Source organism: Helicoverpa zea, chromosome 21, assembly GCF_022581195.2.
Source record: "Helicoverpa zea isolate HzStark_Cry1AcR chromosome 21, ilHelZeax1.1, whole genome shotgun sequence".
In the NCBI taxonomy this organism is placed as follows: domain Eukaryota; kingdom Metazoa; phylum Arthropoda; class Insecta; order Lepidoptera; family Noctuidae; genus Helicoverpa; species Helicoverpa zea.
The window spans coordinates 3,720,609-3,745,505 of NC_061472.1; the positions used below are offsets into that span (position 1 = coordinate 3,720,609).

General features: G+C 41.7%; 1 protein-coding gene across 1 annotated transcript in view; it reads left to right on the forward strand.

Annotated features, from left to right (window-relative positions):
* Positions 1 to 201: 201 nt before the first annotated feature.
* LOC124640779 (neurogenic locus protein delta) overlaps positions 202 to 24,897 on the forward strand; it is a 33,672-nt gene continuing 8,976 nt past the window's right edge. The window contains exons 1-3 of the mRNA XM_047178705.1: positions 202 to 523; positions 8,406 to 8,705; positions 19,284 to 19,344. Of these exons, the coding sequence (XP_047034661.1) occupies positions 476 to 523; positions 8,406 to 8,705; positions 19,284 to 19,344 (409 nt within the window). The 5' untranslated portion in view covers positions 202 to 475. The remainder of the gene's footprint in view (positions 524 to 8,405; positions 8,706 to 19,283; positions 19,345 to 24,897) is intronic.

Below are 24,897 nucleotides of genomic sequence, written 5' to 3' on the forward strand. Positions count from 1 at the left end.
GGGCACGTGTTCGCATACAGTACATGGGCTGTTTTCCGTGTATTTTCTGGTCGGGTGCGCAGCGGTGCGCGCGGGCGGTGCGAGGGGCGCGCGGGGCAGGTCGCCGGCAGATGCGCCGCGCAGCGCCATCTCTCGGGGCCCGGCGCGCCACGCGCCAGGTGCGCGCTGCCCGCACCGCGGCCGCCGCCCGCCCTCAGTCCGCCGTCACGCGCCGCCGCGACAACACGTTATTAAGGCCTCTGTACGCCACTACACGCGACGCGCGCGTTTCGAACGTAGTGAACGATCTCGCGACCGGTTCGCCGTAGCCCATGAGCGACCAGTGACATCTCGATACTTGTGCTGTGTGACTTGCAGTGAAACGCTCAGTGCATACATGTGCAAGTGATGGATTACTGCGGATCTACCTTCGAGTGCTGACGACCGGGTACGGTCCCGACGTATGCCCCGGCGCCGCTAGCCCGGACGCGCCAGCATGCGCGCCCCCGCGGTGCTCATCGCCCTGCTAGGGTTTCTGCCCCAGGTACTGATATCGACACCCAAAACCGCGAATCCCCGTTTGTTTACGTTTCGCATCGGCGTAATCCAATCGAAAACTCGTGGTTCGCATCGCTTCTCATAAACAAGGCAGCGATGCAAACCGGCGGGTGTAGGTGCGACCGCTGTGCACTAGGCGATAGTTTCCCACGAGCGTGGCGCGCGGCCGGCCTGCCAGATCGTCCTGGATAGTGCTGGGGAGCGAGGGTGTAGTGTAGGTTAGGCGAGCGAGCAGTCGTGACCGGCCGCGACTCGGCCCGCCGACTCCTCCACGCGCCTGTGTGTGTCCGATACGTTTACCGAGCAAACATAGGTACATAGTTATAAAGAAAGTTCAGGTTTTAATACGACCGGCGCGCGGGGTCAGCTAGGTCGCGAGCCTCTTCGTTTTAAAATTAGATGCATTCCGAGGCTTTGCGGCGGATCCGAGTCGGCAAGAGACGTGTTCGCGACGATCTGCATGCACTGCACCAACGACAAGAATAACTCTTCCAGACGAGTCTCAAGGCGCGCGATATTTCGGGCAGGGTTAGTAGTTCGGTCTAGTTTACACGACAGAACCCTTTGCTTGTTTATTGACCGTCGCTAATCGTCGGAAAATAGGCGCCGAAAGTACTTAAACTGGACATAAATAAACAATGCGCTCTAGATGAAAGTTCTGAGAAAATTGACAAGAGGTGGTAGACTGTAAATATCTAGAGTAATATGAGGTCATCGCCCTGTGAACCGGTCAAGGTTACTTGTCCTACGCCAAGGGTTGCGGCCGTGGAGAGCTCACGGTGACGTGTGAACTTCACAGTTCATGTAACTTTCGTGCTTTTTATCGCAACACTTTTATATGCGATATAAGTAGCCTGGCTTATCGATAAACGTAGACTTAATTAACTTCGTTATTTGCCTCATTAACGACTAAAGGAAACATATCAATCATTCGAGTGTAGCCTTTCAGTCCAATGGGCGGAGATACAAGATGTTTATTTATGTCCGGAGAACATCTAAGAGTACATTTTAAACAAGCTAAAGAAAAGCACATCGTATGATTCACCCAACCACCGGTAAATAGATACATGTTCGACTCGATACTTAATCGATATGTAGATCTCCGCCTTACGTTCCCAACATTGTTAGGAGTGCGCCTAGCTAAAGTTTAAGCCTATTTACAAGCGCTACCGAAATGTCAACAAGGGCCCGATAATAATAAAAAAATCGATACTTGTCTCGGGTAACTTTTTGTTCTCCCGCATCGTTTACCGGTCTCCGAGTGCAATTTACAACGAGGGAGCTATTCCCCAATGTATGCGTGTGCGCACTGTGAACGAATAGTTATAATGTGTTCGCAAAATGTACCGTTAATATCACAAACACATGCACTTTGTTATACGAATATTAATAAAACTCGTCCGCGAACAACCGGTGTGTCGGGAATTGATCCTCACTCCGGCTGATCCGTGTGATTTTTGTGCACTTTTTATCATCAATTGCTGTTTTAATTGTTTTTCTGATGCGCCAATCAGGTTTAATTAAATAGTGTGGGTCCTTTTCAAACCAGCATACATTGTGTAGGCATCTATTTATTTATAGTCCTGTGCGTGTGTGTGCGTGCGAGTGAGTTTTCAAGGCGCTATAATACATTATGAATGAAGTCGCGTTGTTTCATAAAAAAACGGTATTTTGCGCACCACCGCTCAGGACTGGTTTGTCTTGCCCCTGGTCCCGTCTACGTGACGACGATCGTGCATTGATGTAATTGTCCCACCGATCAGTCAACTCGATTCTTTATACTCGATACATCCGTAGGAATCGATGTCCGGATTTTTCTTTTTTTACCACACGTGCAAGCCAGTAGCTAATTCAGCTGCATTATTCTTTCTTTGATCGCGTTCGAAACTCGAATCGCGTGATCATTCCACCGCCTTTTTGATCGGAAGCGGCGTCGGAAACACGTCTGCCCGAAAACCGCAACGTAATAATTTCCAATTTCAAATAAGTAAATAATTCACTGAAGGTTGCTTGTTTCGATTCGTGATCGCGTTTATCCCTGAGAAATTATTCAGAGGATAGGTTTATTAAAAACAGTTGTATCCTTATTTTCCATGTATGGTTATAAATGAGTTGATATTTTTTAATGCAATAGGTAGGACATTGTTGCATTCTATAACATATTCTTGATTACGCTCGGCGTCTACCTGTCGCAAATCTAGGACATAGCATGTCATAGCGCGCATGGAACCTTACCAGTGCGTGTATGATTGCGTTGCGATTGGTGATATAATCGATATATATTTCAATTTTAGGTGTGTATCTGTCTATGTGTTCAGTGTAACTTGTCTATGCTTTCATAGGGCTGTCAAAGTTTTTATACGAAATTTCAAATTCAACTCATAAAGTTGCCAATTCAATGTTTAAAAAATAAAAATGAAATCTGTATTTTAATTATAAAGGAAGTCAACAGTTTGAAACTGGTAACCCCGGTAATAATACCCGAGCAGGTGCAGTCATTAATGGCAACTCTTAAACACACTAACATCTGCTTTTTCCACAATCCACTCAAGTCGGGCACACGAATTCTAATTGCCGGCTTGACATGTTGATTTAAAGTTCAATTCTCACTGTTGAATTGGTTAACTGAGTAAACCAGACGTTTTAATGTCATTTTACTGCTCAAAACCTCACATGAAAGTAGACTAAACTGTTATACGTGTCATACTTAAACTTACTAAAACTTGATCAAGTTTTACGTTCGTAGAAAATGTCGAATTCCATTAGATTAGATATTAAATGCCTACCTAGAAAAACTAGCCAGTAGGTTGAATTATTTCTAATAAAAATGCCTAGTTCGTAATTTCAATACTGTAATCCACTAGTGTTCTCGTACCGTAAAGTTTACTTCATAAAGTTGGGTAACTAGTGTTAATTTTGTATGAAGAAACCATTTCGTTAGCGAATACCTACCACTTACAAAGTTTTCTCTGTAATTTCCCAACAATTTGGTAAGTAAAATACTCTTATTATAAACCACCTGCCGTTTTAGAACCTCATTCACGAAAAAATCACATAAAACAGTAACAAAAGCACAATAATAAATTAAACGTCATATGTCATGTTAGCAATAACTATTTAAGTATGTGAAACTCCTTAACGGTAGGTTTTTAACCCTGTTATAATTTCGTCCATTGTCCAAAATGGTTTTTGTTCTATGTGAACCGACTCAATTATAAAAGACTTTATATGAAATACGTATAATCGCCGGTTTTTAACAGCTTAACTATGTGAAATTTTAAGTTTTCGTCTCATTGTGACGAGCATGTAATGACCGATTGTGAGGCGCGTGCGTCACTCAATAGATACTTGGAAAAAACATAATGCATCTAAAACATACTAAAAAAAATTATACTGTATGAAAAATACAAAAATTAATTATGCCATAACATAATTGGCCGATGTGGAACAGCCGCTCATTACAGCCATATACGGCCATTAAAATGTATAAATGTTTTTGTGTTTCAATCCCGTCCGGACGTTTAATTGATTCCCAGTGACATTCGTGAAAAAACAAATATGGCTGCCAGGACCATTGATCAGATTACGCAATGTAACCAAACTGGATGCTCGGGGAAGTCAATATTATGTATTATTTATAAACAGACGCGATGCTTAGCTTTCTTGTGCGAAATCAAAGGATAAGTCGATTGAATGATGTGCTTCGCGATAAACCATTACCATAAATGTGTTTGTAATAAGTAAATAATTCAACCCTATTTCGGAAAGAGTGCGCAATGTCGATGGTAGGGCGGTCGTTCGTTTTCAAATTTCGAAATTTATCGGATGCCGCGTAATTCAACCAGTAACCTTCTAATTTAAGGTTCTATTGTTTAGTGTTGCTAGTGCAAATTATTAAATTCCGAATTGGGTAAATGTGTTAGCGACGCTGGTAAGTGTAGGTTGCACAAGAATAGAGCTTCAGGCATAGCGGAGTGATGAGTCGGTGCTTCTATTACACGTGGGTTGAAAGTTAAGGCCATAAGTTGACAGTTATGAATACTCACTTACTTGATGCTGCGAATAAGTTATTACTTACTGTGTGGGCGTCAATTAAGAAATAATTAAACGCGTAATGAGAATAAGATTACACGCTCGTTATTTCGTAACTGCATCTAAATCTTCTTATGTACTCAAAGTGGTAAGCAAACGGAACTGTGGTCGACTGTATTATACCGTTTCATAACGTTGCAACGAATTACGATGTGCAATGGATGATAGCAGTTACATTGAAAATAATTCCATTCCTTCCTCTACGCATTAAAGTATCGACATGATGTATTTTAGATCGATATTCTATTGACAATTTAGTAGACAGCAATACTGATTATTTTGACTAACTCACTGCTGTTCAAAAGTGGATGTCAAGTAATTATTTCGGTAGTCAAACAAGAAAGGTTAAACTCTAAAGAATTTTAATAAGTTCCGTATTCAATCTCGTCAGTGAGAGGTTCACACGTATAATCCCAATAACAATTCAAGCAAGAAGATCTGGTTTACGATATAAGAGAGTACACGACTCCGATCATAGCGCTCGGTACACCGACGCACGAAATCTCAATTCGCTTGTGCAACACGCTTAAATAACCGCAAAATACCTTATTATGCGCTTTCCATATACGTTCTAGGCAATCTACGGGGCCTATTACGTTCCACACTCATGATTCTCCGTTAATTTCAAATTCCTGACTTAGATCATAAGTTCTTATGTCGGCACAGCTGCCCAGCATCGACACAAAGGAGATCGCAACATTTGTCGCGCGACTAAATATCCTTACGTTTTATAAAAGGCCGTTTATTTTCTTCTAAAGACGTTCTGTGAAACGGAACGCCCTTTGTGAGCCAACCCGGCGCGTCCCCCTCAACACAATACCGACATTGAAACTAAGTTCTGTGAAAAGTCAGGTCAGAAAACCAATTAGTGACAGCGTTCATTCATCAGCTGCTATAAGACTAATATAATAGTTTTTTCCATGTGCAATTAATTTGATCTCGCGCTCGCCGTTCTATTTAAAGGCCGAACATCTTTATGGCATGTGTAGAGTATGAACTCTAAAAAACCTAAATGAAAAAATAAATCATACTCGATGATTCCAAATTTAAATGGGATATTGCGAATTGATGCACTGGCCACATCGTCGCGCTATTAAAAGACTCTGTTTTGGTGTTTATTTTAACACATTTCGCGTGTGTATAACGGGAGAGATGAAAAACATTCCCCTGTGTTTCATTATTTGTGTTATTTTTAGACTACGTTCAACCTGCTTGAACGAGTGTTTACTCTGTTGCCTTACTTACATACAATAGCGTTCACATTATTACTCCTTATTATATCTCCGGATAAGTGACTTCAAAAATGCGTTTCGACTTAATACTAAGAGGTAAATAGCATCCGCTTAGTAAGTGTTCAATAAATCATTCTGACGCAGTAATTTTCTTTGAAAATATGTCTAGTCTAGATCGTGATTCTGTACGATTAAAACAAAAAAGAATTAATGTAACTCAATATATTAGTTGAAATGTTATTACGAGATGGCCGATTAGGTATTCAAATCAATTTGAATGGTTCGCTCGATGGCTCGCTCGGCGCAATTAATGTTGCCATGCTCGTACTTTCCTTTTAACGTGGAAAAAAAATATTGATGTTCACGACTGACGTCGAATGCATTAACTTGTATTGGTATGTTAAATAAATTAACGCCGTGTTGATTACTGACACACATTCGAGTTTGTTGAATCGATTAATTTAATAAAATAGATCGTGCTAGGAAAACAATTTGAAGGTTTTATTAAAGTTAAATAAAGGTAGTGACTAATTGTCGATAAAAGTTAGCGCCTTTTAAAATGTAGTCTAAACAACATCAATCAGAGAGTCAGCGCGTCAAATCTGCCCGAAGACATAATAAAACATAAGTTATTCGGTAGTCGGGTAAGTATTATTTAATTGTCGGTCTGTCCAGCCCGGGGCGAGGCGATGAACGCTCGCTTCCCGCTACGTTTTTTAACGCACTTTTTGTGTTTACCGTAATTCACTAACTTATTTACATTAACAACTTATTAATTGTTCAATCTATTAAGTAGTTTAATCTTTAGAAATTAGCTTTTATACAGTAGACCACAATCCATCAAATTCCTTGCTACTATAACTCGTCTATAAACAATTGACCGACAAAAAAGGGGATGTTTAGAGTGGTGCGTAGCTTTTTTTCTGCATTTTTTTGGATCCGCTCCTACCTGACAACCACGTGAATGTGTGAAGTGAGGGTACTTCGTCCTCCTCTTTTGTAAGCTAGAAGAAAGAGAGGACGCGACGTTTCGCGCAGTCGGATACAGAGTTTCACCCCTGTCGCACACGCAGGAAGTTTGTTCAAATCTGGTGTATTTTTTTACCGTGGTTTTGTTTAAACGGGGGCTGAATTTGACGAGGATAGACATACCGTCTCATAGATAAGGCTCTACTGAATGGATGATTGTTCTGTCTCTTATCTTTGACAATACAAACCGAAGGTCATACTTCGTGGGAAACTAATTAAGAAAGCTTCTGAATGTGGTTATAATCCATTTGTTATGTGCCAAGCAAAAACCTCTGTACGGTCCCGGAATCTATGTTACATACATTATTTATTCATGCTTAATTCAACATTAATTTTGCCTTGTATGTAAGCCGGGGCTATTAATAATGAGATGAAGGCTTATCAACAAAAAATATTTACTAAAATTTAGTCAAAACTGACTGTATAACGTATTCTGGGTCATTAACAAGTCTTATAATGATTCGGACCACGTCACGATTTAACGAGAGAAATACTAAAGTTTTATGAATGTAATTTATTGTTGTATAGCCAACTAAATAAATAATCAATTAGAACGAAAGCACCGGAAATGATTCTTTTAAAGCCTTTTTTATTTCATAAAGTTTATACCTTCTGCGCGCGCGCAACATAGTATTAGTCGCCGGTAATGATTTGCCAAGACATGGCCGCCATAATTTAATACGTACCACTTCCTTCCGATGCCATATAAAACAGGATAGGCTTTTTGACTTAACTTTTATAATCTGTGTTATTTTAAATTTAAATTCGACATTTTCCTTAGCTTGGCTTTAAAGAGTTTTAACATTATAAAACTCCTTGTTTCTCCTTAATTCAAAATTGCTAGCACATAATTATATTATACAATGTAAGGATAATAGACGGCTGTTCTGAAACTGCTAACATTACAAGCTCGCTCCCTAATGCATTAGTCTTAAAACTTGTTGACCCTACATGCACTGCGACCAACTGCATTCTTCCATTAATATAAGGGTTGTGCACCCTGGAGGGCAACAGAACCAGTTATTATTATTCATACACTATAAAAAAACTCAAGGGAATTCTAGTCGTCTCTTTAACAATTGCTTATCTATCATCGCGCTTCAAAATATCCAAGTTCTTCAAAAATCGGTAGTTCTGACTAAGATCGTTTAAAACAAAGCGGGGGGTATTGTTTGACAGTTCGATTGACAAAAAATGCATTGTTACGTCAGTAACGTTCGAAATTCGATTCATAGGGGTGTTACCGGGTTCACCCCACACGCGTTGTTACTTGCAACCCCATTTTTGAGCGACCTACATAAAGTGTCCAGTAAAACCGTTAATGTCTCGACGGGATCGATCGCACGGACAGTTGTGCAAATAGTTTGTTTGAGGATTACATCTTTGGGGCGACGAAAGCTGTATTGCCAGTTTGTTTGTTGTTGTCACACTGAATCTGATATATTGACACACTTAATCTTTACATTTACCCCATTCCTGACACGTTTACTACATTATTTGTTTTTCTCCTTCCAGGTGCTGACGTCTGGTTCCTTCGAACTTAGGATAAAAAGTTTTACGAACTCATTGGGTAGGTTAAGTAGTGGGCAGTGCTGTGATGGTTCCTCAAATAGTGACGCGCCGTGTTTGGCGCCGTGCAGGACTAAATTCCGAGTGTGCCTCAAGATATATCAAGCTAACATCGACACCACGTCACCCTGTACCTTCGGTGACATTACAACGCCTGTGTTGGGCGGCAACTCACTGGATGTGCCCAACCTGCACGTGGAAGGATTTAGCAATCCCATCGTGTTCCCCTTCGATTTCACATGGCCGGTAAGTGTCTTAAAATAAGTCTTTAGTACTCGTAGTCGGTATTGATGTTTCGTAAACAAAACAACACCTCATTAATTTTGTAGGCAACAGTAAAATCAATACGTCGTAAAAGAAGCATTAAGTAGCAACCCTACATCAATAAATCAACGCGCTGGAAGTTACCAACGCTCAAATTCCAATAATCCACGCGGAGACCACTCCGGGCATCTCATTCGCCGTAAATAATAGTAAAAAAGAAATTAAGGGATTCTATATTCAAATTTGACAGAAGCGATGACGATAAGAATACTTGATGGTTTAACGAGCAGCCGCGTGGGAGGATTACAGCGTTCAATGGTTCATTTTTAATTAATTATGAAGTCGCTCTGTGTACGGGCAGCCGTGTGTTATTAGATGTAGTCGGTTAGCCTTCGTCGTGGCTGTGTTCTCATCTTCACCGGCGATTAGAGCGCAGAGGCCGGCCGGAATCGTGATTCGATATTGTAATTACATGTTATTTATTTACAGATCGCGCTTAGATCTATCTCGATTCCAAGGATAACGGACGTCTTAATTGGACCTTAGTTACGGTTATTTCGCTCGGCGTCAATTGTGTACGGTTTACACAGGCCGCGTGTGGACCTAGAGGTTTCGAGTGCTATTTGTATTTTATTTAGCGGCCCGCTTCAAATGTCGTACCGTCTCGTAATGTTTGAGCAAACAATCGGACCCAAGCCGCGCTTGCACAAGCTCCGACCATCTGGAGAAAACGTGACATTTGGTAACTAAACCAAACTGCAGGTACACCCAACTGGGCATAGTCGAAATTTAAAACTTTTTCGGATAGTGGAAGCGCGTCCGGTAACTGCCGCTATCATTCCGAATGAATTGGCGCTAAATTGAAACTTCCTGTTTAAATTCACATAGAGTTCTCTATTGCAAGCATGTGTTGACATGCGATCAATTGAGCGAAAGCGGCCTGCAGAATGGTTTAATCTATCAAATTTCAAAAGTGACAGGCTAAGCTGACGTCGATTCTACGCCATGTGCAGTTTATCTTACTGCAGTCGGACATCGAAAGTCACCCATATGTCGCTAAAACTGTTAAATACTGTACCCGAGGATATGCGCCATACGCCTCGCCGCTTACCGATACGGTTACAGTTGGATGCGTCTCATTTAAATAATACAATCTGCCCCTAGCATTATTAGTAGAAGCTGACTTGGATTTTTTCTCACAATGAGGTCATCGTCGGCCAGAGAAGCGCCTGTTTTACGAGGCATATCGCGCGCACGAATAAATATGTACCGGGTTATGTGTTAGTATATGGTATGTTCCGCACGCTGGCTTCGTGACCGGCCCGGCAGGTGAACGGGCTCCGCGCCGAGATGCTCGCAGACGCTCGATTTTCGAATTTGACATTTAATTTACTCATCGAATTCTCGATGGCTGGCATCACAATATTTTGAAACTTGAACCAGCCAGCGCGCTGACACTAACCGGCCTGCTGTAATACAACCTCGGCGAAGTAATCTTAAACGCAACTGCATCCGAACTTTATCTGATCCCTTGTGAAATAAATCGGTGCTAGAGCCGTAAGGAGATTTGACCCGCACGATAATAGGTCATGAGCATATTAATATTACTGACAACATCGAACAGTGAAATTACAAGTAAAGCGGCGCGCGCGTTAACGACGCATAGAAACGATATATCATGCAGCGTTTAGAGAAAGAGATGGCTCACTCCGAAAAGAAATCTCATTTGTATGCAGTCGCTCGGCGCGGCGGCGGGATTTCATTTATTTCACTCTCATACAATTTGTGTTTGTAAATTACAAGTTTTATATTGTGATGCGCGCTCCGAGGCCCGTTAGGCAGTCCGGATGTCAAAGAGGTGAGGACCAGATTATGAGCGAGTCTTCGCACGTACCGAGAGCGGCTAATGGCTGGCTCACATCGCGGATAGGAGAAAGGTCAACGATACTTGCCCTTAATGCCAGGGGTGTACACCCCACGGCATGAACGGGCCCATTCACTAGCGCCGCGTACAACCGTTATACGCTGCCGTTTTAATGCGAAAAAATGTTGAGCTTATGCAATTGTGCATTTACACCTGCTTTGCGGAGAGAGCGCCAAATGTCAAAGTGTGCTTCCGCGCATGCGCGGGCCCGGCGCGAGCGCATTACGCGGGGCTGGCCGTGAACTATACTTTTTATGGATCCAAGATCCGTATTGCGTGATGTTACTCATAGACGGCATTGTGTCTTATCTTAATAAATTTGTCCCTCATCTATTGTTACGCAGTTACAATAAATTCGATGGTTAATCTCTCTCTATTGTAGTCTGCAGCTGTTAATTCGAACTGTTTGGTGAGACTAGGAAGTGCAGTGTAGGATCGTAGCTGTCGTCTGATCATAACTCACAAATATTCCGCAAGTCATTTTCCCACGGGGCGGGGATTACGAAGACCCCCTACTATTTGCGATCTTGCAAAAACTCGCACCGAACGGTCGTAATTATTAATTGCGGAAATACCTGAAACTGTTTTTCTAAAGACCTTTATCCACCGCATCTTAAAATAGCTCGTTTAATTTATTTTAAGTGGAACCTTTGCATGCATAGCGGTTGCTAATAGCGGCAAATATCTAAAATTAAAATAGTTATTTGAAGGCTTAAAGAATAACCCTATAATGCAGCGGGAGGTGGGCCCTGTATTCTTTAATTAGTTAACTTATCTATTCCGTTAGTAACACCTTGAATAAAAATAACGAGTTTCTTTAGTTTCGTGATAAGGAATGTTAGGAACTAGTTACTGGTAAGCTGTGGGCGAAGGAAATAATAAATTAGAATTGTTCTTAGGACATAGGTGCTGAATATTTTGCGATCATTTGCCTTTAGTTAATTTGCTTGTAATTTTTATTTAATCCTTTTACTTTTTAGCCCCATTATTCAATGTCAAATCACCAAAATTTCTATATCCATGAATAAATAAGAGGAAAAATAATTTACAATCTAAATAGGAACTAATTAATAATAGCGATATTTTGACGGCCACTGATAACAAGGCCATGTGCATCTCATGTTTCGGAAGTCATTACCAGCAATGTGGCACAAACCATCCAGCATTTGTTACCGACTTGACTCATTTCATTAATTAACCTTAATTAAAAACACCAACTTAATCACCAAATTCATGTTTTAAAAATAATTTTCTAAGCAACAGACCGAGAAGTTAAGCTTCCTCTATGGTTCGAAGCAAAAAGTATGTATGCAAGTCATTAACTTGTGTAGAATTAACAAAACAAATACTACATTGTCTACGGGTTTAAAAGCTCAGCCTGATTAATGTATTTGTGTCGTTAAGTGAAGAAACACACGTCTTTATTGTGGAACAAGTAGACTAAGCAAGAGCGTAACTAATTCTAGAGATTGTTACTTATTTTGCATGTTTCGTAAAATAGTTTCACGCTCCAAATAGCACCGCTCTAATGAAAGTATGAAAATTCTTCTTTAAGTACCTACATGGTCACAATTCATGCGTGTACCATTTTTTTTTTAATAAGTACAGGTGTATTCTGAGAAATTAACGTTTTAGTGACGTCACGTTCCATTCGAATTTCAAAACAATAGTACGGTAACGCACGCGGCGTCGGTCGAATGCCGTTCTTAATCCATTGTCGCGTGTGAACTCAGTCGCTTTTTGCGCTTCATAGCGGCGTACACATTAGAAAGTAATTAACGATCCACAGCGCGTCGCGTAAAAACTCACACCTCGACCAAACTTGTGCCTCAAATCGTCAGTAATTACATTAGAATCGTAATCGGTTACGCGCCCCGCATTATTATTCGCCCGACAACCGCCGCTTATATAAGTTTCCACTTCAAAAACGTAAAACCTTCGCACGCATCATCGACTTATTACTACATAATGTAACGCGATATGAGCGTCGGACGCTTTATAAACCTATAGTTGGAGTAACTTCCGTCTAGTTTTTTATCGTGGAGAGAGCTCTTAATAATTTCCTTTATTTCAATCCGCTCGCGCTCGCTCGGGATCCTCTTAAAATACTTACCCCTACATCCGCTTCTTTTAATAAAGTCTGCCGAAGCTATGGAATGCCTCATTGGATGTTGTTCCCTCTTCGACAGCGTCTTATATCTCTCTCCTTTCCGACGCGCGGCAATTAAACTTTAAACAAAAAAGCATCGCGAAAGAAATTCCACGTAAAAGTAGGGTGCGCGCGTTACTGCTCGTTGTATGCGCCATTACAATATCACTTGTAACGCGATTTCATAAGTTTCAAATTTAAACAATCGGAGCATGGATAATTAGTCAGGTTGCATTGTTCAGAGCCAGTGCACATGCATTCAGCAACCTATCAATTAACCGGTCTCTGCTATTCTAGCTGATCCGCCTAAATAAACTGAACATACTTACGCGTAACCGAACGTCACTATTATTCCCAGTGCTAAAATAACAATGCGTGCATTAGAAAACTAGCTAGTAAATAATGTTTAGTCATACGAAAGATAAAGGAATAAGCTCATCACAGTGAATAGACAATAAAAGTTAACCGGCCTTGTTATAGTTGTTATTACAACGCCTCTCTGAGCGAGCGCTAAGAAAACACTCCTTTTTCAAATGGACGCTCGTTTACGGTCAAATTCTGACATTTTAACTGCGTCTCTATAACGTTTACGGCTGCTAATAAAATTGTTCAAAGAGCCCGATTTATTATGGTAGCCAAAAAGTAATTTGCGTCCCGGTATTTTTTTAACGACGCATATGTATGCGTATTAAATACCTAATTGAGTGATGTCAATCAAAATTCGAATTATGTGTATAAATAGGCAGTCGGCGCGTTCCTAAATAAATCCGTGTCCGTTTTAGGCGATCGAGCGCGTTCCGTTTTTATTGAATGGCGGCCAGAGTGCGGGTGAGTTCTCACGTACTGCTAGGGCGAGGAGCCCTCAAATCTGCAATGATGAAATTCCTCGCGTTCCTGACTTTATTCATCACACGCGCGCAGTTTCTAGGAATTGTGAGTCGCAGTGCGAGCGGCTCACATGCTCCGCTCGTATCCGCAACCTCGCGAATAAATCGTCGCCATTATTTAGTATGGGAGGAGCGCCGGTACTTACGTACGTACGTACATACTTCGACGAATTTATGGACGTGTCAAAGGCCGATCATAGGCTGGGAACCACCGCGAGCAAAACTTGCAAATTAGAATGACCGAATGTTTTGAATTTGTCAGAAATCGTACACCGAAGACACCGATTACATCTGGTCAAGATTCGAAGTGGAAGTTTTCTTAGAACCCGCCACAATTTGTCAATGTTCACACGGTGTGATTCGATCACTTTTGGCAACCGTAATACTTTATTTCCATACGATAACCGTGTACTGAATATAAACATTTCTATTAAAAGTAGTAATACAAGTCATCGCTGTTTCTAGTTTAAATACTGGCGTATGCAAAGTGGATTAGGAAAAAACTGAGATGATATAAAAATATACGGATCATGTCGAAACTTGTACGTGGAGGCTGTGCGCGTCATTCTCGGTAAAATCCGGATGAACCGATCAGGAGATTGTTTGTTTTTAGTGCGGTTTCGGTTTCATCGGCGTACCCTTCTCATGGCCTTATCAGATCACGGTAGAGAGCGGGGCCCGGCGTGGATGTCTCACAAAATTTGTTAACTCGATTCTTTATTTTTTAATTCTTATGCTTCATTCAAATCGGTCCGTTGTTTATGGCCGACATTTTCATTTTTGGAATTCTTCAGCGGCGGGCTGATGTCCCGCCCGTCTCCGAATACCGCCGATGCCATGTGAAAATTAAGGGTACCCTTTTTCTCTTCGGCCCCGATTCAAAGTCCCGAATTCCTTATGCGAGTGTCTTTTTTCGCGATGATTGTAATTGAGGGCAATAAATTGTTAATGTCTGACTTATTTCGTGTGTCGTATACGGAGCGGACCGGTCGTTAGCGGTAAAAAAAGTAGTTACGTCTGTCTTAATGTTTCCTAGCTGCGTTTCGTAAAATAATCGTCACAGATATAAAGTATAACATTTCGTTTGAGTTACGACTGGCTTTTTAACTTTTTAATGTTTCCCGGTAAAGCGGGCTGGGTAATTAATCCTTCCATAATGTACTAAACAGTCGGTTAATTTTTCCTATGTGGTCACACCAGTGTTTACTTTCTCGGTTTTAGTGGGCAACACTGGAACTTTATTATAGCATCAATTTAATGGTTATTATTTATGATTGGCGTGTGAAAATGGTTAACGTTTTTAATTGGTTGAACATTTTATGTCGTACCTGGACGTTAAAGATTAGTTAATTGACACGTCTCTCGGCGAGTGAACAAAATTATCTCATGAGCTTATTTGCAGTCTGCAGCGATCAAACATCAGAGTTCATATAATATTATAAAAAACTGTCCTGTTGATTTCCCGAAACATAAATTCAACATTTAAAACACTAAAATGTTTATGAATTCACACGTTAAGTAGGTATAAAGTCATAAATCTTGCGTAAGATTGTTGGAACAGATCCAAAACTCTTTACAACATTAGAATCATATTGCTTTATAAAAAAGGAACTACATACACGTATCTATTCGGGGTTTTTACCTCTTAATTTTAAGCATTCCATTTTCGAATACAAACAAAGGATTTCTCTTGTTAAACAATTTGAATTTGGAACTTGGTAGGTTCACATGAGCCACGAGGTCGCTATTGCTTTGAGAACGTCTCGCTTTTGTCTATATGCGCTTGCGCAGACGTGCTCGTACACCAACAAGGATAAACCGGCCGGCTTGGAAAGTACGTTCAACTGCTAAAATAGCTCCGTGGAGGTGGCCTCGCGATTCAGCAGCGCAATAGAGAGGCTCAGTACCTCGCTCAGTTACTTGACTTTAACACGAAACTGCTTAACATTCTAACAGAATGCATGTATGTACTCCATGTCGCCAATAAACTGTCGACCTGAATTTTTTGTTGGAGAATATTTGTACAGGAAGTCTCCCGTTCACACGGTGTTTATTACATTTATTACACAATCCCAACAAAACTTGCAGGCCTTTTTATTATACAAAAAAACCTAATTCGGTATTAAAATTATGATTCATCGGGTCAATGCACCTCACATTCGTCGCTGCCAAAATAGAAGGAGATAAAGTTAATTAAATGCATTAATAAATAAATGCGCTCGAAACGCTTTTAATAAATAAAACAAGTTACGCGTTCCATATTTATCGGACAGACTTGAATTTGCATATCTTTTTTAATTTGACGTATTGTACGGAGCAAGTCTTCAGTTGTCTACATATCAACACGACAACATTCGATTTACAAATCGATTCAGCCATTCATTGAAATCGAGACCTTATTGCATTGCGTTAACAATCGATTTTAAGACGCTGGCTGAAGCACAACTTTGTCGGGCACAAGTGAAAAAAAAACCTGTCCAAAGCGATGTTACCACACTAGCAAAGTGTGAAATATGAAATCACGACTCTTCCACTTGCCCGGGTGTTTGTGTTCCAAATATTTTCTCGTGTCGAAACGATACTCGAAAGCGAACTAGGTACGGTAATGTCTTTTTGTGATGTTTTATATAAATACTTCCGATATTGTACACTATTGACCGAAACCAATGGTAAGGTGACCTTGTTCCATTTTATCGAAGCGGTACCTCTACTATTACTGTTTACGCTGAGAACTCCGATGAGAAACCCGTAGTCTCTTTCAAAAGTTTTTGTAAATCTCTAAACTCAATAATAAGCTGTTACCAAAACCAACAAACAAGAGAAACATCTGTTGCCATTTTTAAACGGCTTCATTTCACTTAAACAATAAACAGAACAATAGAAGGCGAAACACGTGGCGTGGCCCAAACAGAGGTCCTTTTCACTGGACACCTGATTATACCTTTTGTTCTTTAAAAATCCCAAACACATGGCGCTAACAAATAAGAAGCACTAAAGTTAAGCTCGGTTCCCACGTATCCTTTCGCCGGATTCTTTAATTAATAACGAAATAACGTCGAAACGAGCTCCGATATGGAAGTAGCCTCTTTAGGCACCCCCATAAAACGATTATCAAATAATTCCCCTGCATTCGTACCGTGGTATCAGTCTATTCGTCCGTAATACAATTTAACGCATCGCTCTCGCGGGATAAAATTAATGTGTCTCGATACGGTGCGATCACAGCCCGATATTATGTTTTTAATGAATAAAAACCAAAAAGAACACGTTCAATTCGGAACGGTGATCATTAACGCGTCGGCTGGCGATGCTACAATATTTCAGAATTTAATCGTATACCTACTGCGTGTGTGACGACTGATAAAATTAGCATTTCGCAAATAAGGCTAGCTTAACACGGACTAATACGTTTCCTTAATTGCCTGTGGAGCCTAGGCAACGAGTCTCGACGACTTGTTTAAGTATACGGTATCGCCAACTCGACACGTTCATAAAGGCTACCTGCACACGTACGCTTACGTCGGCCGCTTTTTATGGGCTGGCTCGAGAGTCACTGTCGTGGGAACCGGCATATACTTACGAGCGACCACAGCTGACCGAAATGCGTTCTCCATACTCGATTAACAAATCAATACGTTCTATACTACGACTCGCCATATTTGATCGGGTGCACGCAACACAAATCATAATAAAGTATTTTGACAAGCGTCTCTCGCTCCTTATATTGATACGACGTTTACGATAAATCCACTTTTCAAACACTGATAATGGTGATTTTGTATCGTTTAAGGTTTAAATTCGTCCAGGCGGCGGGCTCGGCTGCTTGGTATTCAGTGAGACGCGATAACACGTCCGCTTGTATTGTCTAACTATTTAACGTAACTTATTATAAATTCGTCAAAACCGTGGACGTAACGAAAGTTTAATTGAGATCTCGTCGTTTAAAAAGTGTTGGAAAAAGCGCTCGCTTTTTGTGACGCGCCGTTGTGCGTTGTGAAACGTCAGATTTCTCGTATTGATTTCCATCAGCCGACAATAATCATTGTTCGTTAGAGACGTGGTATCAGTTCCTATGCAAATAGACACTATTGTTCGTGCATGCAAATACTGTTTTCATTCATAGAGCTTAATTGAAGACGGGCGACATCTGTCAGGAAAAACTGAATCACTCGTTAAAGTAGGTGGTGATCAAATGAGGTATTAGTTAAGCGGTGACCCTTCGTATCCGGCGCGCGCGCAGCTGCGCCTGCGACCCGTCACATGCTTATTGTAATTATAATCCAGCTTCAGAGATTCCCCCGCGTCCGTCTTCGTCTTTAATCGTCGCCTTTAGTCTACAGCTTTCATCGCGGTCAATTCACTAACCAATTGCAAACATTTTTCTTTCAATTCTTTCTATGTATAATTAAAGCTACTTACTTAATTGATTTAGGAAAACATAAACACAGCAACATTAGTCTAAAATAAAACTTCTCGTTAAACTTGTTTAATTAATACACATGAGACCACCGTTCAAGACTTTTTGAATCCGATATGCGTGTGTCATAGAAGTGGGTCGCGTTTCCACTCGCCGTCAATGTTTCAATGACTTTTATTCTCACAAGTCAGTTTTATTTGTATGTTTCATAAAAGGCGATATAATCTGCAATAACACTCAATTTTAGTTTCAATATTTAACCGAAAATTGTTCATCGATAACTCACATTCGTAGTGTAATTAAAACAGCGATTAGAGAAGTAAAGGTCGGGAACACTAGGCGGCGGTCGCCGGTCGGCGAGTATCGGCGGGATCGACTGTTTTATGACCGGCGACCGGTTCCGATCGCGCTGGGAGAGATTTCATAAACCCAGAGTCGTGTACATTTTTGCATGAACGGAACTTGACAAAACACCCATTGATAAGTTCCGTCCCAGGCGCCTTAAAGCTGTTGACACGCACCGTTATCAAGTTTTTAATCGATTTTCGACTGCCGTTTCGCCTCCTTACGTAAACATGGACTAATGTCAACAGCTCGATATCAGATACGCACTCGTTCCTATTCGTGTTTTTTATAAGTCCGTTTGCCACGGGATCAGTCAATGTAGGCAGCTCGCTCGTTAGTGAAGCGAGCCAGCGTCATTGCCTTATTGCGTTTGTATTATTTTTAGCATGATATTGAAACAATTTCGCTGCCATCTGCTCCCGGGTTCACCTGTCTATCATGTTGTTAATTTACACTCGTCGGCTATTAACATTGTCGTTAAATAAAGGAAATATTTGAAATTCTTAACTGCCGCGCCCATGTTTAAAGGTCTCACGTGAATGTTCTAAGATGATGTACATTGATTATTTTGGTATGTTTTAGAGGATGGTTTAAGTAAATTACGCAATTCTGAAACGTAATAAATGTGTGAACTAATGAAAGAACTGAACAAACTTGACGTGAAAGTAAATTTCAAAAGACAGGTGGAATAATTGTTGTCGCCGGTAACACGAGACCTGCTAATAAGTTGTACAATTGGAGTTTCACTTCCTTTATCGACGACTTGTAGATATTGTGATGGTTATCTCGCCCCCATGTTTGTAATGCAATAATGTAACAGGCTGGTTTTATGTTGCAGGGCACATTCACGCTTATAGTGGAAGCGTGGCACGACACGAACGAGACGTCCAGATCTGATGGTGAGTTGATTGTTCTCCTTATAATACGATTATGATAAAAAGGGTCATGAAAATCTTCGTCCGCCTTGTAAAATTCAAATCACGTCGGTCACGACTCACTCACATTCAGGTTTCACTGTAATTCTGGGTGTTTATCGTGCATTTAACGGACAGTATGTATATTTGAATGCTCATATTATCATATCGTGGAAGACAAAAATGTTCCCATGGTGTGGACGCTTGGTGTTCAAGGCACGCGGCGATGCGCGTGATTCGCTTCGCAATGCGCGCGCTATTCTAATAAACTCAGCCTTCTGTAGGACGAAAATTTAGTAGAAATGTTCTAATGTATTCCGATGGCCGTTGACCGGCACCTAGACGTCGCGCTATGAAAATTACTTACGGAATATAGGCAAATTGGTTACCTACTTTGTTTAAACTGCCTTTTATACGAGAACACTCGCTCTGACACGCCAACTTGGCCACAAAATCGTTTCTAAGCCATGTGCTCGAATATAATTTTAGATTGTTATCATTTTATAATAATCGATTGGATAAGTTTTGCTCGTTCCCGTTTGATATCACGAGAAGCCTAAACGCCCAATAAAGAATCGACAGTTTATGTCTTACATGCGACGTGGCGTGACCGAAAAAACGATTCAGAATGAATTGTAACCGTCCGGGTCGTAAATACATCATCGTGATAATACCTACGCCGCGTGCATCGATACACAACTCCTGCTACATCGCTACACGAAAAAACAAAACACTCCACCAGACTCGAAGCCCGAATCTAAAACGACGCGCCCAATTCGATTTTCAAAATTATTTAAATGGCGGACGCGAAAACTGACCAGCGACGCCCATTTCTTAATTAGGTTTTCATACCGCTGCACTCTGACCGACATAATTACTACTCCTGACCGACTAACAAAAAAACTCCGGTGATTTACTTAGGAGATTTGGAGATACGGCGAGGTGTGTCTACGGGCCGGTTTACCGAAAATCATTAGCGTTCGAAGTGGATAGCTTAGAGGACGGGTATATTTTTAATACGGCTCGGGAGCGATGGGCGGCGCCGGTTCACTACCGAGAAATGTTACCAACAGAAATCTAATCAACCATAATAACAGGTTACACGCACGCCGTTTGTGTTCACTCACTATCGACTCACCGGGCTAATGCTTAATTAAATCACATTCTGTTTTTTTATCTAATACCCAAATTGAACAGCTGCATTGGCTTAGAAAGCGGCCGTTGCACGTAGCTAATTCATTGACGCGTCCCTTGCGCGTATTTCATATTTATGCACAAGACATTGAAGAATAGCAAGAAAGGCGACACACGACTCCCAGAATCCAATATATCATAGATGAACACGCGGCGCATTGAGGAGCTCACGGCGATGAATAAAGAGATTCTTGTGCTAAACAAATAAGTATACAACAATGGTCTCTGGCAATCCTGATGTTGTCGCTCGGCTCCTTCACCGAAATCTTTTGTGTAGCGCCCGAGGCAAGCCGGGCCCCACCTGGTCCGCACTAACGGGCCGCCGCATTGTTTACTTACTGGATGCTAAAAAATACACCTCCGAGGGAAGTCAGGGAATTTTTTAGTTTACACTTCATCTTTCGTCGTCGTAGGGCTTGAACATGATAAAAAATATCAGGAAGGCGCTCCGGAAGGTTCGATTTATGATGTAGCAGGCGCGGTGGCTCTCAGGAAGCGCTGTCGACAGATGCTCGGCACATGCTCTCGGATAATAGGTGGGCACACTTCTTATGTCTCGTCCTGTGCTCTTGTTTACACTACCGCCGGTGTCGGCCGCACTGTTTACGATTATTGCATTACTTAACTTTACTAGCCCATATAGGCGAAATCAGGAAAAAGAGCGTGTGAAAAGTGACGATAAGAGATTCGTAGAGGCAATTACTGACGCGGGCCGGTGCGCCGCCCCGGGCCCGGCTACCGCTCGCCGGCTGACATTACACGACCGAGATGTGATTATCGATACAGTTATGTTGTGACGGCTGTTTATCTCGCTATCCGGCCGTGCATTATTAGTCAATTCATTACTCTAGCGGGTAGTGCGGCCCGTGCGCGGTTCCCAGGGCTCTCGCGACTCGCGTATCATTACTCGCCTCGTTAATTGGCTTTCACGAAGGTTAAGCACCACGTCAGCCGTCTGGAAATGTAACGACTACATTGCGCAATCCTTCGCATTCATCGAATCCTTCGCGCGGAACGTTAACGTTCGCATTTTCTCACAGGACAATGGGGAATTTCAAACGCGAATCGTCCTACGTGTCTTACGCGAAATCTCTTAAAATAACATAGTCAACATCTTGAAATCTTTAATTTGGCTCCTCGAGACTCTCAAAGCTCGAGTGGATCAGTTATTTATCGAGTGCAAGAGGCGACGTCTCCGAGGCGCACTTCTCGTAACGAAATATTCGTTGAGTGTTAGAAGTGGACAGTTTTATAAACAAAAGTGGCGCGTCGTTTGTGTAGACAAGCCCATTGATGAGATGTAGTTTCCCACAGCGGCGGGCGGCGCGCGGCCGTACGACCGGCCCGGGCAGGTGTCCGAATCGAGACGAGTGGAAATCGACACATCGCTTAATGATGTGGGCCTCACCTGCGGAAAACGGTCGACGAACCTTCGCGCGTCAACGCTGCTCGACGTCGCGGTTTCGATTTCGTTGGAAACCTCTCACCGATCACTAATTAGATCGCTCGCGATCCAGTCGCGCTAGGCGCTGTCAGGCCGCGGCTATATGTATAATGAACGAGGAGCCAGGCTCAACATCCGGTGGCCGCATTATCGATCGATCGATCATATCGGCGGAAGCGTCGCGTGATCGTGCATCCCCCGCGCTTCCCCAAAATCGCGTTTCAACATCCCAAATCGCTCGCGTCCGCCACTAGCGCAGCCGACTCAAATTATCAGTTATTTTGCTTTCTTTTGTTTTTGTTTATTGGCGTTTGCTGTTCGGATATATTTTCGTTTTATTTGTAGTGACCTCTGGGTCCATAATTACACGTTATCTGGCGCACCGGCGCGGTCGGGCACGTACCGATGCTGCCTCGTCCTTCTTTAAATGTGTTATTTATTTGTGAATTGGAATTACATTAATAGATGCGATAGTGGGGTACACCTTCATTTAATATCGTTACGCCGTTGAATTAGGATGACGTCTGTAATTTGTTCGGTTGTTTCTGGAGAACCCAACTTTCGGCTCGGACGAGTCGAATAGAGGAGAAAAACGTTGTACGAACGCAATTTACCTACAAATTGCTTGCCGAGTTGGATGATGTAGGGTTGGTAGGAGGACCTAATTATCTTCTTTTTAAGTATCTATGTGTTGGTAATTCTTCGATAGCTTTATGCCTTTGTTTTTGTTAGTTTTTAAAACAAGACTGTAGAGTTATTGTATTGGTGGCAGTGCTATTCTCCGGACAGCCCTGGTGCACCGGAGGCTGGGTGCACGGTTGCCATAATTCTCGAGCGCACATTGGAACTAAATTGCAAGCGGTCGGCGCTCAGTTCCCACACATCACTTTTCTAATTCCCTCCGAACTGCACACTGGCTTTCATAATTTCTTTGTCCATTTAAGCCTTGAATACACTGCAGTTATCGTTAAAATTAAATTTTTACTCACGCTCACCACGTATAGAATTTAAAACGATAAAATTGATGAGTGTTGAGTAGAATAAACTTCATAATATTTAATCGGAATGAAAGGCTCGATCGAAATAAATTGATAGCTCTCGTCTGATTGTATTTTCGTTAGGTACACAACCGGCGTAGCATACGCGTTTTATCTTCTAGATTTATTGTACAGATACGATCTTTGTAAGCCTACACGAGACCGGTAAATCGTGTGCGCTATGCTTTATGCCAGCAATGTCGATGCAATAATCGTTTCCATGATATTAAATATGAAAATTGAATTTGTATTCTTTGCGCCATTTTCGCTGAATGTCGTGACAACGTCCAATGTCATTCCGATATTTTGCCAGTTGAGACTTTCTTAGAAAAGTTTATTTTTGATTTGTTTAAACAGTTGCTTAAGAACTGGATGTTTTGTGAATTCCTTGTTATTTATTAGTTTTCAAGTTGGACAGTCGCCTGCAAAATTATACTGGGGCATTTGCCGATGCTCCTGCAAACTATTTGGAGCGATTCATTTGGATTCGCTGTATCAAATATAATTCAAAACAATGCACATACCGTAGAGCTTAGTTGCGCAGCATCCGCGTCGTTTATTCCAAGGACTGCACACAAGGATGTGTCAGTGACCTGTGACCTGTTTTCCGTATAAATACACGCACTCGACCACTCCAAAACTCAAACAGCATCCAGCGCGAGAGATCGTCGATGCTGCATCTCGTGATCATTACGGACCTGCTTAGCACTAACATCGAAAACAAAAGAAACACTTGTACCCCATACGCCACGAAATTAGTCGGGATCGAACGTTTTTATATACCTTTTAATTTTATTTCGCGTCTGGTTTAATTTTATCTTCTGTCGGGATTGCCGGCTTAGGAATGTACCCATCGAAGCAACAAGAGTAAAAAGTGGGCATACACGACGAGAAATAAATAAAGGTAGAAACTGGTCGACGCTGAGATTTCTTAGCTAGGGCTGGCGCGTTAACTGTCCAAACTAGGACGGGCCACCGACAAAAAATGTTTTCTCACCACGATGACTTGTGTTTATTCCTTGTATAGAGCTTTAATTTGATAGTTCTAAATTGTTTCGGCGTTTGTCTTTAAACGCTTTGTGTTTTTCTCCCGCTTATTTTGAATTGTATAAATTAAATCAGTTTCTGGTCTGTGCATTTGCGAAGTCTTTTGTTTTGTTTCCATAATGAGAGCAATAATGGCAGCCCTATAGCGAGTCAGCACTTACGAGGTTTGATGAATGGAGTGGCAGTTTTTCAAATCAATGCAGCGGGTTGTTTTCACAGACTACTTTTTGCTCGTCACTTATGTAATGCCAGCCTGGCTCGCTCGGAGCCGTCCAGTGGCTTTTTCTAAGTTAAACGCTGTACTTACGCGTGGTTTACAAGTAATATGTTACATAAAGAATGAAGTTAAAACTATTAATCAATCACACCGGCGCCGGCGACGAATCAAAACAGTGAATCACGCTTGGGAACAATGAAATCTCACGGTCGAATGCGGGCTTCAAACGCTCCACGTTAACAGGTCAATTTACTTCTGTAACCCTTTCCCACGCTGATAAAGGAATATTTTGTCTCTTTACCCGTATTCTTACTAATTAAAAATGTCCCGTTAATTTTTTCGGGGCAGATGTGGCAAATTCTTGGGAAACATGTTTGTTTTGCACCTGCGGTCCCGAAAATGCGCAGTCCGATATTCCGCACCTGTATAAACTTTTAAAATTCATAGAGTGAACTGACGAGGAGGTAATTCCGACCGTGGAGTGCGATCGTATGTTTCAATTATTCATTTAAGTTCAATAGGCAAGCTCACCTCAGGCTCGGTATTAACGAGCCTCCGCTGAACTTTTTGCCACATTATGCCAGTCGTTAGGCATGTAG